The sequence below is a fragment of the Anastrepha ludens genome, chromosome 5 (assembly GCF_028408465.1).
Source record: "Anastrepha ludens isolate Willacy chromosome 5, idAnaLude1.1, whole genome shotgun sequence".
NCBI classification, from domain to species: domain Eukaryota; kingdom Metazoa; phylum Arthropoda; class Insecta; order Diptera; family Tephritidae; genus Anastrepha; species Anastrepha ludens.
The window spans coordinates 49,400,290-49,419,795 of record NC_071501.1 but is presented as its reverse complement, the minus strand read 5'-3'; the positions used below and the strand labels follow the sequence as shown (position 1 = coordinate 49,419,795).

Sequence of the window (19,506 nt, the reverse complement as noted above, 5' to 3'; positions counted from 1 at the left end):
CTAATGTCTTGGAAAACTTGGTTAACTGGATGCGCTACTGGGGATCCCCCGTGGCAACTACAGGAATGCCATGAAACAAACCAATCATATACCGAAAAAATTGATTATTGTTAATGTGTTTGAATTTTGGACCACCCCACCCTGTGCGTACATACAATTATCCACGTGCACTATTATTGAAAACAAGTTTTCTTGCATTAATTGCATATTAACTAAATAACCATTGTGTGTGTTTAAAATCCTCTGGAATTGGGGAAAGTGGACGAGTAGAATTTTTTATTGACTGCTTCTGAATTAATAAAATAACGCGGAGGTAAATAGCGCGCGAAATAATAATTTTGCATTCCTCTGCCCTCGTAAAAGTTCTATATGTAGGCAAGCTGAAGTATTCGCTCATTCGCACAGGTGTTCGAATTGCTCCACGGCTCAGGGACGGGCGGGCGTTTGGCATTGCGCTCAGCAACATTTCCAATATTACTACTATCTAGTAATGTTGTTTATAGGTGCAGTAGTAAGTTTCATTTGTTGTCATTGTGAAGCTTTTAATTTGTTATTGTTTTTTGTGCACTGCTAACGGGTATGTTAATTTTGGAATGTTGTACACAGTTCTCTACCCAGTATTGATTTTATTTAGAACTTGTATTTTATTTACAACTAGTAAATGTTGAAATTTCAATCCAGTTTTAGTTATTTGAAATTCACTCATAATAAATTATTACATATGTACAAAGTATCAATTAAGACTAACATTGTCAATGATCAAATACATGCATACATATTATATATTATATATACACAGCAAAACTATTGTATGGTATTTTAATCTTGTGGAGGTTAATGGTCTATTTACATACATCAGAGCTCTGTCAGTTCACTATGAATCAGAAACGATCATATTTTAGTATGCACCACATTTTCGGTATACTTCTAATGGAATAAGAATGATTGATTACTAGGTTCAGCTATAGTGAAAAACGAAACAGAGCAAGTAACTTCGGCTGCCACCTCACCGGAGTTTCAGAAGCAGAATTCTACCCACTTATTTCACACCCCTCAGTCGTTGTTCAAACGACAACTAATTAGCGTGAGCGGGGGCTGTGTTGTTTTTTTTTTCGTATATCACCAACACAATTTTCGTTTTTTCGTAATAAACTGCTGATTCTTTCAAATTTGCTGAAAGTCGGTTAACGGTCAGAAATAATCTATCGTTGCCAATGTACTCGTATTTACAAATCACGAACTGGTCGCTTAAGCAGCGCTGATAGTGAAAAACGGCACTCTGCCGGAGTTGCCTGAATAGGTTCATTTAAAATTAAGGGCCGTTTTCTCAACTAACTCTAACTTTACAGGTCACCTAATCTTATGGGTAAATGCATTTCCGCGCTTTCAAGCGCTTATTAAATTTTCGGGCTGAAAAAATCTGAAAAATACCAGTTGGTATTCCATTTAAAATTTTGAACTTGATTTTCTTCGAATTTCTTTATAAACAGCAAATCGTTGTTAGTCAATTTAAATTCAAATTTTACTTTCCCAATAAATTACTCGTGTGTTGCCGTACTATCGTATTTAACAAATTTTTGATGGATTGCGGACTCTTTAAAGTGACGAATTTGTCGTATCGGTTAGTAAAGCGTACCTCTAATGTGGAAAGATGAGGCAACGATATTATATTTTTCACAGATACTGACACTGAACTGGAACGGTAATGATGTGCGTGTAGGTAGGTGGGTGAAATGGTTGAATTATCGCTCTGTCACCCCCCAAGTAGCACTAAAGCGCCGTTTTGATATCATTATGAGATATCTACAGCCAATGATGTAATGGAAAAGCTTGATGGGATTTAGGTTGGTGCATTGCCCCAAGCTGTTGAAGAATGAGCACCCAGTGACCTTAATCAGCTAGCTGTCAAACCCGAACATATACAAAGAAAGTGTTCAACAGGCTCCTCCACTGAACGGTCCCCACAGCTTCAGGAATGGGGATTAAATGGTAAACCTAGCTTTTCCGCTTGTGTGCTGATCGTCCAATGATCGGTAAAACAGCTAGTAGTTTGGAAATTGAATGGCGAGAAATTTAAAGGACTTTCTGAGCCCTCCGTCTATTGCACTGAGGCCAAAGGGTTTTCGAAATAGCTCATGAAAAATGAAACTCCATCTCTTCTGCGGTTTCCTTAGAATTAAGCTGCGTAATTCCCGGGTTGGAGGTCTGAACCCAATTCAGTCCCGCTCATGGCAAACTCATCATCAGATCATAGAAATGTTATCTAAATACCCAAGAGACATGTGGCATAAAATTGATCACCCTATTGGATAATTTATAAGTTTTGTAAATGGCGTCATACGTCATTCATATTTGATACTTGTGTTTTGACGCGTTAAGGTCAAACTAAAAATTTGTACAATATCACTTAAAACAATTTTTTTATTTACAATTGTAAAAAAGTTATTCAAAAACAAAAATGGATGAATAATTTTGCGCCACTTTGTATGCTTTGTTGCTGTCAATATTCGCAATCTGAAGTCGTTTAAGTCGGTCGTAACATTGGGTTAAATATATTAATTGTTGAAAGGTTTTGTGCCAGTGGGACCAACGAATTATTCGAAGTTAAAAGTTATCCATATCAGAGCAGGAATTGAAGAATTTCTTTGTTTATATTGTGGATCAAATGAACTCAAGAAATGAATCCTCTTGATCATTTGAAGCGCCGAAACTTCTGAGATTGCGTTTTTCAATAATTGAAACACTCTTTAAATACTCCATATATATCAGCTTTGCGCCAACTTATTGTTAGCTAGACTGCATCTCAATCTTTTTTGTTTAGCTGTATGAGCTTTACGACGACATAGACATAGTCCATAGACGGCTACGTTGGCTGACTCATGTCGTCCGAAAGCTCTGAAAGCATTCGATGCGGTACCAGCTGGTGGTAGCAGAGGAAGACCTCCTTTGCGTTGGAAAAATCGGGTGAGAAGGACTAGGCTTCACTTGGTGTTTCCAATTGGCGCGGGTTAGCACGAGAAAGAAACGACTGGCGCGCTTTGTTAAACTCGGACAAAGACGGGTAAGCGATTATCGCGCTAATCAAGAAGAAGAAGCTTATTCGTTTAGTTGACCAGACACACTTGCTAGAGTCTCTTCATGGAAAATGACTTCTCTGTAATGGCTGTGGTCATCAATAATGTGCCAAGCCGTTCACTCTTCACATTGAGTTGAAGTTGAGCAGCTGCATTGGCCACAAAATTTCCCACTAAGAAGTAGATCTCTCCGTTTAGTATTGTTTTTTTGTTTTTACAAATGTTGCCATTTGACGAGTAGCAACGATATTTGTGTGCCCAAAAACCTTACTTCTAAAATTGGACTATCTCAATTGATACTTCTTAGAACCTCTCTCGGATGACAGCAGAAAGACTGCCCGAACAATTTCATTGCATATAAAATAAAGTTTTCAAAAGCCCAGATTTGCTATTTATAAGGATTTTTTAACGATGACACTGCAACTTAGCATTTCCAGTGTGTCCAGACACTTAAAGTGCTACTTTAATAAATCAACACTCTAGCATCTTTTTTTTGTGTTGCCCACCTCATTCGTGGCATATAAATTCAATATCTATCGTGGGACACGTGGCGCAAAGTTTCTTGGCAGGTACATATTTAAGGCATTTTGGAGGGGAAAGTCGATATGTCTCGGATAGTCACTGAAAAATTCAGATTTTTTTGAAACAATGCATTAATGAACTTTTAGCCTAATGAAGCTGCTCACACTACTACATGTACATATGTACCTACGTAGTATTTGATTTGCTTTTTATTATTACTAACTCTATGTAAATGAGGTTGTTTTGTTGTCATATATGCTAATGCGCGTATTGTTTGACTCTAGATTCCGAAACAAAAAAATATTCTATATATTACACATTTCATGCGCAAACCCCATTCGTGTTTTTCTGAACGAAACAGCTATGGGAATTCAATTCTCGTCTGTATTGTTGTTGTTGTTTACTTTTTAATTAATTTGTTTCTTTCAATGTAACTAAATAAATATTGTACATACATATTAGGTGTTTTATATTACATTTGCCACTTCTCTGCTTTGTACGTTTGAGCTCTACTCACTTGACGCAAAAGACGAGCTAAGCCTGCTCATATTCGGACCGAAGCGCAGGCAATGAGATGTATTTTTTTTTTTTTTTTTTATTCAGGATATGTACGAGGATCGTTAGAAAAGTGTGTCCGAAGTCAGAGAGATGGCCCTGTTGGCGCGTATCGAGGTTAAGTTTGGTTACTAGCATCTCTTGGAAGAACACACACCAAGTTTCAGCCAGATCAGTCTAGTTCTTTGTTTCTATCGGCTCCTTTGGCCGAGCTCCTCCTTCAATTCGGGCAGTACGTCTTGATGTTGTTTCATTAAAACGGGGGAGGACCTACAGTTTTACGCCGCCTCCGCACAGCACAAATACACTCGGGAGTTTACCATTGCCTGCCGAAGAGCGACCGCTATTAGAAAATACTTTCTTTGAATTGGTTTTTCGTGCCTGGTGTTTCGAAACTGTGCTCTTCACGTATCAACCCTTTCAGCTACAGCGGCCGCGGAAAATGGTCCTAAATATACCGCGGAAATAACTTGATTGCTCTCCTAAGTCTCAGATGTGAACCTCATTGAATACCTAGGGAGCTATTTAAAAATAGAAGCTTCACAGACCAATAACCCATAGCTCGCCAAAATATCTATTCAGATGTTTTGGATCGAAAGATGGGCGTCATTAAATGATTCGTTATCAATTTAGATTGCATTAAGTAGGTTGCTAGGCCGCCTATCCTAGCGCCTGGTGATGGATGAACACGACTTATACCTCCAAGCTGGTATTGGCCGTTTTGGTCCGCATGTGTAATTTCGTTTCCCACTTACCCTGCATATCTGCCAAGCGTTCCCCAATTCGCCACCTGCGGACGCGACCGATGGAAGAAAGGCAACTCCATACGGCATGGAGGTCACACAAATCTGTAATCTGTAAATAATTCGATTTTGAGTCAAGGCACGAAAGTGTGCATACTTTTGCATTCTCTTAAGTTGAATGTTACGGATTGAATAATTTTGAGCTTTTGTATTTATCTATTGGTTTTATAAGTACATTGATAAAAATTCTACAAAATTTACACATTTTTCATATACCTAACGATTATTAAAATATTTGTGTCTTAACACGTTCGGTGCCGATAACGCGCTCACGCGTAATGACTACTTTCGTGGCACGCCAATCGCGCCCGAGCGTTTACTTGCAAGCGTTGTGTTTACTTACCTTTTATTTAGTTATTATTATTTTTCTCTCTTCGTTTATTGTTAAATATTATCTTTATTTTATTTTAATAGTTGGTTGCTCTTTGTGACAATAAAAATAGAATACATTATGAAATATTTGGTAATAGCTAATGTATTTATTTTTGTATTTCCTGAGTGATGCGGCGCTCATGCCCTGACGTGTAATAAAAAAAAATTTAATGTTTGTGTCAAAAAATATTAAAATATAGCTTAAACATAGTTAAACAATGTTATGAAGAATTCTTTGTGATTGTTAATAAATTCGGCCGCCCTGCGCGAATGGTGGGTGCGTGACTACCATTCGGAAGTGCGCAGGTTGGAATCTCCGGGCTTGAAACACCAAAATGAAGTTTTTCCAATAGCGGCCGTCCCTCGGCCTGTAGGTCTCTGTAGGCTCTCTTAACACTAGATATACCAACTGGTCGAAATTAACGGTTTAAAAGTTATTCCCTAAATTTTCTCCATTAATTTAAATTGGAAAGTTTGATGTAGTAATCTGAAAATATTATTTATTTATATCCGATAATTATTGTAAATATTTTTATAATTATTCTTGCTGAAATAGGTATGCGCATATATTGGGTATGTGAATAAGTTTCCGCCCTCGTAAAAGATGTGTCGCTGCTGATACTATTTTTGTGTTCGCTCTAGTAATATACTGGGGATTTGAAGGTGTATGAGTATATAAAGGGTTTTCCAATAAGAGGTGTTAGAGGCGTAAAATATCAATGGTTTCGTTGCTTGTGTGGCACGTAGTACCGTCTTGTTGAAAATAAACGTTGTCCAGATCAATACCATCTAATTTCGGGCATAAAAAATCGTTAATCATCTCTCGATAGCGCAATCCATTCACCGTAACTCCAGCTTCATTTTCGAAAAAGTAAGGTCCAATGACTCCGCCGGACCATAAACCGCACTAAACAGTTACACGTTGAGGATAGAGAGGCTTTTCAACAATAACTCTTGGATTTTCTGAGCCCCATATCCGACAATTTTACTTGTTGACGAAGCCACCGAGGTGGAAATGGGTCTCATCAGTCAAGATGATTTTTCGATGGAATTCCGGATCATTTTCATGCATTTCAACGACCTAATCAGCAAAGACACGACGTTGTTAATGATCGGCCGGCTTGAGTTCTTGTGTTAACTGGAGAACCTTAAGACCCAAATCTTTATGCAAAATACGGTGTGTAATGTCGTTTGTGGAATACCTAATTCCAAAGAACGACGAGGAATGGACAAACCTTGGTTTTCTAAACACTTTCGGCTACAACAGCAATATTTTCGGCTGTTCTTGAGCGACGTGCACGGGTTTTATTCTTCCCATCACTAACTTGTCCCAACAGCTTGAATTTTTTCATCAATTTCTGTATTGCGGTCCGACAAGGAGCTTCGCAATGACGCAAAAATGTACGAGTTTTACGAACCGTCTCTGCCAAATTTTCACCATTTTTATAGTGAATTTTAATAATTTCAATTTCAAATATAAAAAAAAATGACAGCTTCAAAAGTGACATCTACCGAAATAGCGGGCTATTTAAAAGACCACCTGTTATTGGAAAAACCTTTATGAGGTCTCTATCGCAGTAGTTGACATTCGTTTGAAGCTTAATGATCCTTATTTATTTGACGTCTAAATAGTAAATATTTTATTTCAAAAGACGTCCAGGTCAGAATGACTGGCTGGTAGAGATAGGTATTGTACAATATATATATCAATGCTTGGTATGTCTAGTGTTAAGAGAATTTTTTGAACTTTTGTGAACATTTTGTGCTTTACTGTATGTGTATGAGTATATGTATGCATAATAAACTAATTTCTTAAACGCCCATACAACCCAAGAATGTTAACTTGTGCGCGTATATGTGTGTACGTTGATATGTATTTAAAAATCTTGCACAAAATGAGACCGAGGCCAAAATACATACTTACTTGTAAATATATATATATATATATACATATATATGTATGCACACAGTTAAAATGCTACCAATGATTAAAGTTAATATTTTATCATATGCATTTTTCAAAGCTAACATTTTTATGCTTTAACAGGCGTTGGCACCTATGAACATATTCATATATACATATGTATATGTACATAAATACATGCATATATGCTGCCATAATGCCATTTGCATTGCATTTTTCGCCTTTACCTCATAAAAATAAGCAGCAGCTGCAAAGTAACTGGAACAACAATAGCACACTCGCATTCAGATATTTCAAAGCAATCGCATTCTAATCGCAATTTTGTCCTCCATCATTTTACCCCCTCCCCATTGATTTCGGTTTCATAGCTTGTCGCCTCCACTTTTCCCTACATAGTTGCTTATATACGAACAATGTTTGTATATAATATAATTAGGACGTCGATGATAACCTTTTGGACCGTCGTCGCCGTAAGTGTTTCGCTTCACCCCATAGAAAGTCCCACTGGCGATTGCGTTCTATGGATGTATGGTTGTTTATAATTCTTACTGTTGCCATTGGTAAACGTTATGTGCGCTCCACTTGTGTTGACAATTATCATGTTCTGCATCACTTTTTGACTAATAAAGAACCACTTGTTACCGAGGCGTTCACAGATACATTAAATGTTTTTGTTTTTTGTTTTTGCTTATTTCATAAAACAGCGGGAAGTTACAAAATCCTAGGTTTAGTTACTACATACATAGGCCTCTTCTATTCTCTGTTCACTATCTCTGCGCGGCTCACTTGTCGAACAATTTGCATGTAACAGCAACAACAATATAACTCACTACTATTTTTTAACAAACAAATGTAATTTAGGCAGCTCTTTAGCAGCGCTGCCAAGATATGCTTATTTATACCCTTTACTTCATCTATTCGCCACTTGCTAACACTTGGCGAAAAGAGAGCTGCCAAAATAAAATTTTTGTAAGCACTTGGTGAGTAAATTCACAGAAAAGTGAAATGGCAGCATTGAATATAGTGAGTTATAGCATCAGGTATTATGACCACGATGTACAGAATGCAGAGGTGTGTCCAACCTGTGATCATTAACCGGCTTTCAGTGATTTTGAAGGAATCGGCTGATTGGCTGACGCAACCTAGATCACGATAGCGGTTTGCTTACGAAAAAATTGAGATTGTGTTGGTAATATATGAAAAAAGTACAATCTCCCCTCACGGTTCTTCGTTGCCGTCTGAACAACGACTGATTGACGAGCGTGTGAGTATGTGTGAAAAGAGCGGACAGAAGTCTGATTCCGAAATCTATGCCTATGACGTTATTCAGCCGACGTTATTCTCACAATTCTCTTGAGGTACAAGGTACACAATTTCTCTTGAGGTACTTTGTTGTTGTCTTCACTTGGAAATTTTTCGACAAGCGGGCACAGGGCCAAACAAATATAGTGAGCAGAGCAGTGGCGAGCAGAAGTCCAAAATAAACAAGACTGAGCTAAAATAGAAACGGCAGGAGCTTTATTCTCTTCTGATAACTTAGAGTTTATTTATTCAAAATAGTCTCATCTGGCCCCGATACACTGTCTTGCACGATCTAAAGCTTTTCGAAAGAGTGTTTCAAGTCATTGACCTGGAAGTCCTTCAGAAGTCACAGGGAGCCATATCAGGCGAATACGGTGAGTGATTGATGGTTAAAATGCGATTTCGAATGCGGGCAAATTCGACGAATGCGATGCAACAAACGCTTCAAAACGCCAAGATAGACTATTGCATTGACGGTTTGGCTCTTTGGCGCAAACTCCTTCTGTGTGGACAATTCCTTTGGAATCGTAAAAACAAATGAGCATCGATTTGATTTTTGACTTCTCCAAACGCGTTTTTTTGGGTGGTGGCCCGTCTGGGGCCTTCCATTCGGCACTTTGACGCTTAGTTTCAGGTTCATGTTGGAAAAACCACATTTCATCACCAGTTACAATGTTGCAAAGGAAGTTCTTGTGTTTTCTCGCCTCTTTAATCAGGTCTTTTAAATGTTGAATTCTGAGCAATTTTTGGTCCTCAGTTAACTTGTGCGGGATGAAACGTGCACACATCTTTCGTAAGCCCAAATGATCAGTTAAAATGCGATAAATCGATGATTTGAAGATATTCACCTCCAATTCCATGAATTTCAATGAGGATTTCGGTTTATTTTTGATAAATTTACGAACAATTTCGATGGAATTTTCGGTGATCACTGGTTTTGAGCGGCCCATATGTTCATTGTCATTTATGTCCTCACAACCATCTCTGAAAGTTTAAAGTTCAATGTCAAATGTCCAATCTAGTGCCTTTACTTCTCGACTTGACCAGAGAACTTGATATTAAACTTAATGCTATTGACTTTATCATCAAGGTTTTTCTCTATTATGTCCTTTTGTATCGTATTTAGCCAGGTCGATTGTAGTCTTCCTATAGGTCTTGTTGGCTCAGTTATGTTCATGGCGAATTTCACGATGTGGTCTTCGTATCTACGCATTACATGTCCGTACCATCTTAGCCTGCGTTCTCCCATTTTCTCCTAGATTGGGGAAATTTTCATATCTTCTCGTATCTTGATGTTTTTCACCTTGTCTATGCGCGTTATTCCTGTTGCCCAGCGAAGCCTTTTCATTTCCGCCACGTGCATCTTCAGGTTGTGATTAGCTTGCGACCCATACAGCATAACTGGCCACGCAGGTTTGTACACCTTTCCCTTAATCGTTAATGGCATTTTTGTGCCACATAAGACGCCCGCTAGGCTGCGGCACTTTAACTGGGCAAGATTAACTCTATGTGTCACATCTTCGTCAATGTTTCCATTTTAGCTCAGGATCGATCCTATGTACTTGGAACTTGTTACTGTTACTGGCTGTTCATTAATATAGGGGCCTCTCGTTGGTCTATTTCCTCTTCGCCAAACGGTAGGTGCAGATATTCGGTTTTATTCACATTTATGCGCATTCAGTTTTTTGTTAATTTTTCATTCCGAGTGTTCAGGTTTCTCTCCAGGTAAGCGAGACATTCCGTAATTAAGACTATGTGGTCAGCGTAAGGTATATTCCATTGCGGGCTATCTTGAACTTTAGCTATCAGATGATCCATAGCAATGTTAAAAATCAACGGGCTGAGTGTTGACCATCACTGGGAGCTTTTGCGTTAATCCACCACGTATACACAATTGCGTGGGGGTTTCGTGGTACATGCCTTGAATAGGTTGATGTCTTGTTCTGGTATTCCTTCGGATCTTAAGGACAGTCATACTAATTGCCAAGGCATTCTATCGGAGGCCTTCTCTAGATCTACAGCCATATGCAGATTTTTCTTCCTACTGCGGTATTTCTTTAGTTATAAAAAATGGTACCCTATGATTTCATTTAAGAAAAAAGTTATTTAAAGTATGTTTTATAGGGACTCTGTAAATGCCAAAATTTTAATATTTTTTCCTATAATACGGCAGTTTTAAGGTAATTCAATCAGAAGTGAACCAATGGGCCGCATATTTAATTATTGCTTTTGGAAAATCACATCTTAATTTTGAAATTAATTATTTTCTTTTGTTATTTTCAGAGTGGCCCGATAACAAATTGCCACTATTGGATGTTGACTCCACCATTGCACATCCGAATCCGGTGACGAAAGTACACAACTCGTTCGATATCGACACTTTAAAATCGGAAAATTTCGAAGTCGCTGTCCTGACCACATTAACACCTCCGCAATCTCCTCCGCAGACTAGCACAACAGCAGCGACTATTTCGCTAAATGCTGTATCAACGGAACATGTGGTGAATGTAAGAATACACATACATACATACTTTATAATATATTTATACATTTTTTGCCTTATAATTATTGTATCTCATTGTTTTTGGGGAAAACAGTTCAACAACGTAGCCCAGCACCAGTTGCTTCCGATATCTCCAGCAACAGTTAGTGAGGTACTAACACCACACACTGGCCCTTCCCCAGCGGTAACACCAGAGCCACCGTCTGCACCAGCGTTGCACAGCCACAGCCCACATTTTGCTCCTTACTATCCTGAAGCACCCTTTACACCCTCAGAAGCTGCACAAACCGATGACGATAAACGTAACTCGCAAATCGTAGATGAATTTCTGAAATCATGCATTCAAGAATTACCCAATTTGAACGATGAGTGCGAGTCCATGTCATGGTCTTCTTATTCCACAGCATCGCGCCCAGAGTCCGTAGAAACCGATGAGGATTGGTCACCGGATTCGTCGTTTTCTTCATCAGCCAGCTCTTCGCCTATATATAATGGCGATGACGACAATTCACAATCGGTCCTTTCAAAATCTGTGGAACCCAAGAAGCGTACACGTCCATACGGACGAGGCATCGAGGACCGCAAAATTCGGAAAAAGGAACAAAATAAGAATGCAGCTACACGTTATCGCCAAAAGAAAAAAGTCGAAATGGAGAACGTACTAAATGAGGAACAACAACTTACACAGCGTAATGAAGAGCTAAAACGCGTATTGGCCGAGCGTCAACGCGAAGCTAAGTACTTAAAAACCCTCATTAAGGAGTTCTACAAAAAGAAAAAGGGCACTAAGTAAACAGCCAACGTGTAAGAATGCAGCACTGCAAGCGGAGATTAAGCATATTTTCTTATTTTCTTGTCATTATATGCCAACAAATCAACTGATCAGCAAAACAAATAACATTTCCAATTAACATTTAAAACATATTTGTATCTATGAATTTTTATATTATTGTTACGCAAACATTGTAATAAATCAGACAAATTAAGACTAAACATGGTACGCGTTTGTAAGTTGGCACATATGACGAGGCCGTAATTGGTCTTTGAACTAATTTTGCCACTTGCATTCGCGAGCCTCTCCCCATAACGTGTGCATAGTGCCCAAGTATAAACCCATCTTAACAGCATTTCAATAACTATGTATGCGTAAAAATTGTTTAGTTTGCTCTGAATTCAATTGAAGGCGCTAAATGTCTTCAATTCGCATAACAAATACAATAATAAAAAAGGGGTTTATAATAGATGTTTTGAGTGTTTCTTATTTGATTGTTTATTATTTTTTCATACTTATAGAATAAAAGTAATTCGTTAAGAGAAAATATTAAATGGTATAACATTCCTTACGCACTCGGCAAACTCATATTGTTATCAATTGAATATTTGGATTCTTAATTTTGTATGCTTCAAGAGAGAAGTTCCACTCCGCATGCTGTTCCAGCTTGACTAGACGCAATGTAGGTATACAAAGATTTTGCAGAAAATTTCCGTTCAGTGTGTAATTCCCTAAAACGTGCAGTTCTTTTAAATTAGTGCATTTCTTCAGTAATTCGGTTAGAAGTTCATCCGTTAATTGGCAATAGCTTAAATTGAGTTTTTGGAGTTTTGTCGCAACATTTCCGATGTAATGGCAAATTTCTTTATTAAAATATACATAATTTAGAGTAAACTCTCGCAGTTGATTGGTTGTGGCTGCACCTTCGCAAAGTGGTTTTATTATATTTAGCACTGTTTGCGTTGGTATTGAATAACCGGCACTCATAGTAAGACTGCGCAAACTTCCACCAATTATTTGTAACTGCTTCGATGTGAAATTTGGAAATTCGCGTATTTGAATATTTAACTCCTTGAATGTTGCGATTCTTTGCCGTGCAATGTCTGTGAGTCGATGATTTCGCACATCGATTACATTGAAGCTTTCCACAAGGCTAAGGTATTGAAATATTTCAATAAGGCAGTCGTCGTTCAATTCAAGTAGGGACTTCATTGTGATGCGTTTCGCCTGCAAAAATAAGTAAACATATGAAAAATTAGATTGCTGATATGTAAATATGTGAAGGGTATTTCGAAAGATGCGCCTATTAGATGTTGTTTAAAAATAGGTTAGGTTATGCTAGTAGTCGGTATGTACGACTAACTCACTTGGACCTTACAGGTCCGTTGTGATACCACTGTGCGACATGGGAACCTCATTTATTTTTCTTTGTGAAACCACTTATAAAGCGCAGGATTGATCCAATACCCATGTCGGACAGTTCCGTAAGAGAATTGGGAAAAACTATCTAACTAGAAAACCTGCTCTGATTTTAGCTAAAGCAGGACAATTGCAGAGGAAGTGCACAACAATTTCTTCATCTTCCTCATCTCTACAACTTCTAGAATATTCATGGGTAAAACTAATCCTTATCTCAAGGAATGCCTGCCAAATAGCCAATGACCGGTTATACAAGTCAGTATCTTCTCTTGAAAGATTATTTGCGGTTAAAGTAGCCTAGCTGTTACGCGTGTGCCTTAATCACTCCATGACCTATTGACCTCTTGGATAATGGTGTTTTCAATTACTTAAAATAAAAGGTTGTAAAAATTTAGATTTTTTCAGGTCTTACTGTTAAGGGCTCTTAACAATTATATGTGAAAAATTAAATAATTTAAATGTCCATGTCAGGTGGACGCCTACAGGTAAAATTTGCCAAACAGTCGATTCATGAATGCCGAATTATTGAGAACATCGATGTTGAAGGTTGTGTGAGACAAACTTGGCGCTGCAGCAGCAATATTCTCAATAGAACGTCTAGTTTTTGGTCTGCCAGTACAAAAGCCCATCCTCGAGAGAACCAGTTTTTTTCAAACTTTTTCACCAACCTTCTTCACCAAAAAAATCACGAATTTCGCGATATGTCGTTGTTAAAGATCGACCATTTTCATAATAAGTTTCAACAATTTTAAGGCGTTGTTCTATGTCGTGTAAAATTGTGCATTTGCCTACTTGACAAATGTTAAAGGTGACAAAAATGGTATTATCTAGGAATTATTAACTACTGACATCTCGGCGTCACTTTTAAAAAAGACCCTTTGCATACTATCTATATGTATTTATAGTAGGTTTTCAATTCGAAAAGTGAACTTTTGGAAGAAACTTTGACTTGGAGGAAATTCATATTTCTAAGCCATAAGTGACAATATCGAATAATGGCTTGCAAATTGAGAACTTTTCGGTACAATCACATTTATGATTGTTGTAGTAGTATATCTAAGCCTCGGTCACCCTACATCTACACTTTCTACTCAATTTGTTTTAACATCTTCATGTGGGCACCTTGCTGTCTTAACATTGCATTCTCAAAATGACACCAAGAAGATCAGTTGGCTGGATTCGCGCATGCAAATGGCGCATATATATATGGGGAATGTTTATGCTGCTACAACAACAACAACAACCATTGTACTACACCCGGATAGATTTCAGTAGAAAGAATAAAGATAGGAAAGATAAAAAGTGGGTGGTAAGATGGATAAATTAGTTCGAGGTCACTCTCCCACAAATCTTGGATTCATTGATGAATATTAAGAGATCCGGAAGAGGAAGAGTATGAACTTTATCCATACTCAGTATATCGCAATCCAATATCCTAAATCTGATCCAGTACCGTCATTCTCAAGACAGGATAGGCATATCGAGCTGTCTTCGAACCCCATGGCAGCCATATGCTGACCACAGACGTTGTGCCCTGTGATTACACCCGCCAGTACTCTCAGGCCCTTTCTGCTGAATTTACAAACAAAAGGAAGTAGAATTACTTACTTGTGAAGAGGAAGAGTAGGTGAAAACAATAGAAACAAACAGCAACAACCAAACTCCAGAAATTATGCACACACACGCTTTCTTGCCACGGCATTATTTGCAAAAAAGCAGCTTTTGGAGGCTTCATATGCATTTGTGCGGCCGCCATAGCCGAATGGGTTGGTGCGTGACTACCATTCGGAATTCAGAGAGAACGTAGTTTCGAATCTCGGTGAAACAACAAAATTAAGAAAAAGTTTTTTCTAATAGCGGCCGCACCTCGGCAGGCAATGGCAAACCTTTGAGTGTATTTCTGTCATGAAAAAGCTCCTCATAAAAAATATCTACAGTGCGGAGTCGGCTTGAAACTGTAGGTCCCTCCACAAATAGGAGGAGGAGCTCGGCCAAACACCCAAAAAGGGTGTACGCGCCAATTATATATATATATATAAATATTCACAATTTAACTCGCAGCACTTCGTTTTCAATAATTTGATTAGTTTAAATCTCACAAATCACAATATTACCAAGCTATTCACTGAATTCTCACAAACATGAAATTTCCCCTCCTTTTGTTTGTTTTGTAATGGTAAGAGACCTGACGTCAGTCTTGTAAAAATCGCGAAAAATGAAGTAACTATTTTGGGAAGACGCCACCTCCAGTACTCAATTCATTTTGAGAAAAATTAGTGGTCAAACTACGAAATTACAGCTGATATCAGCAGTGATGGTAAGAAATTTGGTGAGACAGATATGTTTTAAAAGTGAAATTCGTTGCCCCAACTGAAATTTTTATGTTTTAACATAATCTATAGAATATGTAGATGTGGGGTAAGGTCGGTAAAACTGTTACGTATTACCATCGAGGTAATACTGATAACTAGAGATGGGCCGAAAATCGGCTTCGGCCATGTTAGGCCATAATATTTCAGTTCGGTTTCGGTCAAACTTTGTGCGAACATTTCTTAATATTTTTGTATTCGAAAAGTTTTCCAAATTTTAGTTTTTGCAAAAAAAAAAAATTATGAATACTGGTATCAAAGCCCATCTGCTCCTATAGCGAGTGTGCCTAGTAGGCAATTGGTCAATGTCGCAAGGCGGTTCCATACCAGTAGATGGTGAAAATACCGATAAGTTAATGAGACATTACATTCCAACATTGAATTATTCAATTAAATGTTTACTAAAACTTTTTTTTGTTATTTTTTTAAATGTTATGAGCTAAAACTAATGAGGCTGAGGCTTAAAGCACAAGGTGCGCTTTTTTACTGAAAAGCAAAAATCATTGCTATTATTACTATTTGCACCCTTTAAAATATTCGGTTCGGTTTCGTCTAAAAATGGCCGATGTTCGGTTTGATTCGGCGTCATAAATCGATCTTCGGTCATTCTCTACTGACAACGGTCGGCTTGTTAGGGTCGAATCAAATGGCGAAGAGAGTTAAAAGGAATCAGTTTAAGAAAAAGTGGTTGAAAGTGCAGCGTTTGCTTTTGAATTAAATATGTTACGATATTCATATTTAATCTGCTTAATATAAAACAGTATGCCAGTATCATGCGAGTATCTTAAGGTGTGATCGAGCCAATCAATCATACAAGGGACCGGAGCTCGAAGTGTAACCAATTAAAAAGGCCATACGTTTAGTTGGGAAAATTACTTTTATTCAATGCAAGGTAAAAATGTGTGAAAATAATACAAAATTAAGAATGCCCCAAATGGCTCAATAATCCAACATCTGGGGAATTTGAGAGCCATCGTGTGGACGTTATGAAGTTCGGAACGTTGTTATTTAGCCACTCTTGGTTCACTCGAGCTTTGAGAGACGGTGCCGAGTCCTGTTGAAACGTGCATGTTCTGCCACCAAAATGTTTGTCTGCCCACGACTTCAGAGCAACCTCCAGAATACTTTCCCAATAATATTTCGCATTTACCTTGACGCCAGGCTCGTTGAAAACGATTGAAGAGCTCCCATCTGCGGTTACAGCGGCCCAAACCATTATCTGTGGTGGGTGCTGTCTCCTGATGGCCAACCGATGAGTTTGCGAATTGCTCAGTTTGAAAAAAATATCTCGTCAGAAAACACAATGTTCGGAAATTAATTGCTTTCGGTCAAGTGAAGCAAGTCATTCCCCCTCTCAAGTCTGACTTGTTGCTGCTTTGGTGTGAGATCATGCGTCTTTTGAATCTTGTAAGGCTTGACTTTGAGATCATTTTTCAGTATGCGGCGGATGCTATGGTCAGATATTTTCAATTCTCTCGCCATTTTATTGGCACTTCGTCGGGGATTTCGCTCAAGTCGCTTCTTTACTTTTTGAACCATTCCACGTGACGTTGCAGTCTTTTGATGACCACCTCCATGACGTTTCGCAATGCTACCAGTATCATTGTAACGAGCAATGGTGCGATAAACAAAAACTTTATTTACTTTAGGGTGCTCGAGCTCACGAACAATCGCTGGTTGTGATTTTCCAGCCAAATATAATGCAATCAACTAAATATTACATTTGAAATCCATTACTGATTTTCTTTTTTCGCTTTTACTCTTGGCAAAATGCTTCCGCGCGTTTGTTAACAATACTCTGGACTGTCATTTATTTAGCCAACTAACAGATGCACGGGCATCAGCTGCACGAACGACCTGAAGTTGGTTAAACTTCGAGTACCGCACCCTGTACCAGAGAACGTAAATTCATAGAGAAGGCGCAGGAACGAATGGACAGGTTAAATGTCAAAACACATCAAAACGAGGGTAGGAAATTAACATAAGAGAGTTAACATAGCGGAGCGTAGTCAACATAGCGGAGCGTAGTCAACAGAAATAAATATAGCGTTTGCATTGAAATGTAAAATGCCATGATTTGATGTTAGGGAAAAGAAAATAACAGCAGACTTGTACATTTTTCTTTCATGCTTATTTGCCGTCGGCATTTTGCATGCGCAAATGGATTATTTCTTGTGAGATGAATAAATTAATTCTAAGTAACGCAATAGCACCGTAGGCCTAAGTAGCTAGAGTGCTCTATCAGTTAGTGTTATATTTCATATTTCTCTAATAAATAATAATAATAATAATTCTAAGTATATGCATGCACGAATATGAAATTTTAAGTATCTCATTGACTAAATTGTATTGAATTTAGGTCTATTATCAAAATTATTCAAATATCATAACACAAAAAATAACTTTGTAAACCATTCATTTACATCAAGGTTTATTATTCAGTAAAGTGTTGAATTAATATAACATCTACCATCCATATTCATGTGGGCAGAAAAAAACATGACTTGCCTCAAAAGCCAGGTCATACACCTATCATACACATCTGCATATAAAGAATTCAAAGCAAATAGACAAACGTATGCAAACATATTTCTAATATACATATGTATGTATGTATGTATGCAAAAATCACATTTATTTTTCATGCTTATTTCCCGTAGGCATTTTGCATGCGCAAATGGATTATTTCTTGTGAGATGAATAAATTAATTCTAAGTATATGCATGCATGAATGTGAAATTTTAAGTATCTAATTAACTAAATTGTATTGATATTAAGTGCATTATCAAAATAATTTCAAAATATTCACATAAAAAATTGGCTTTGTAAACCATTCATTTGCATCAACGGTTATTATTCAACAATATGTGTCCTTTTTAAATTTTTATATCCATATGTACAATATGTATATTCATATACTAAATAGATATAACATCTACCATCCATTTCATGTGGGCAGAAAAAAATCTTGACCTGCCTCAAAACACAGCTCATATGTATCTACATACATATAAAAAATTCAAAAGCAAATAGACAAACGTATGCAAACATATTCCTAACATATGCAAAAAAAACTCATCTAAACGGCATTCGCGTACATAAACATATGTATGTATATATGCATATATGAATACATATGTTGGGACAATGTACATATGTACGTAAATGTTTCTATTCTAAGCAAAACAATGAATATTCGTATATACATATAATATAACCGTACATACTTACTTTTGCCCTTACATGTGTATGCTTCCAAAACTAAAATTCTAAGCCTAGCGACTACAAGAACAAAATGCATTCCTAGGCGTAGCTGCTGCGGCCATGATTATTTACCCGCGACGGCGCTGAACAGTTTCAAATATTAAAAAACACAACAAAAGCAAATTCATTGATAAGTTCGAGCTCATATTTCTACGAGCAAAGTATGTACTTTCATTCATAAAACGAGCCGCCCATATGCCAATTTTCGCGACAATTCGAAAATAGTCAATATTGGAATATTTCGCGTTGAATTATTTGCCAATATTTGGTAAATCTTGAATTTTTGTCAAGTCGAGTGGCCGCGGCTCCGTACATATGTATGCATCAATATATGTATGTAAATATGTGTTCTCAATTCTCGACAGCAATAGCAAATCGAAATATTTTTTCTGTCGCAAGTGCTCGCAGCCTCATATGTATGTATGTCTATGGAAGTTCGTAGGCATGTATTTATGTATATGCGTGTTTGCTTTTGCACGTCCATATGAACGATTTTTCATATGCAGATATTCATTTGATTTAGCTGAACGAATATATTGATTTTGTAAGGAAATCCTGTCGAATTAAATTATTGTCGTGATTAAGTGAAAATTGTAGTGGTTTAAAAATCTAGGCTCAGGTGCTACC

General features: G+C 37.5%; 2 protein-coding genes across 2 annotated transcripts in view; one reads left to right on the top strand and one right to left on the bottom strand.

Moving 5' to 3' along the window:
• LOC128863081 (cyclic AMP-dependent transcription factor ATF-4) overlaps positions 1-12,298 on the top strand; it is a 44,927-nt gene extending 32,629 nt beyond the window's left edge. The window contains exons 4-5 of the mRNA XM_054102007.1: positions 10,836-11,059; positions 11,150-12,298. Coding sequence (XP_053957982.1) covers positions 10,836-11,059; positions 11,150-11,848 — 923 coding nt within the window. The 3' untranslated portion in view covers positions 11,849-12,298. The remainder of the gene's footprint in view (positions 1-10,835; positions 11,060-11,149) is intronic.
• Positions 12,299-12,306: 8 nt separating this feature from the next.
• Positions 12,307-14,932, bottom strand: LOC128863083 (uncharacterized). The gene is made up of 2 exons (XM_054102012.1): positions 14,855-14,932; positions 12,307-13,054 (listed from the first exon to the last, which is right to left on the bottom strand). Exon 2 carries the CDS (start codon positions 13,037-13,039, stop codon positions 12,413-12,415), a length of 627 nt encoding a protein of 208 aa, XP_053957987.1. The 5' UTR covers positions 13,040-13,054; positions 14,855-14,932; the 3' UTR covers positions 12,307-12,412.
• Between the last annotated feature and the right edge of the window lie 4,574 nt (positions 14,933-19,506).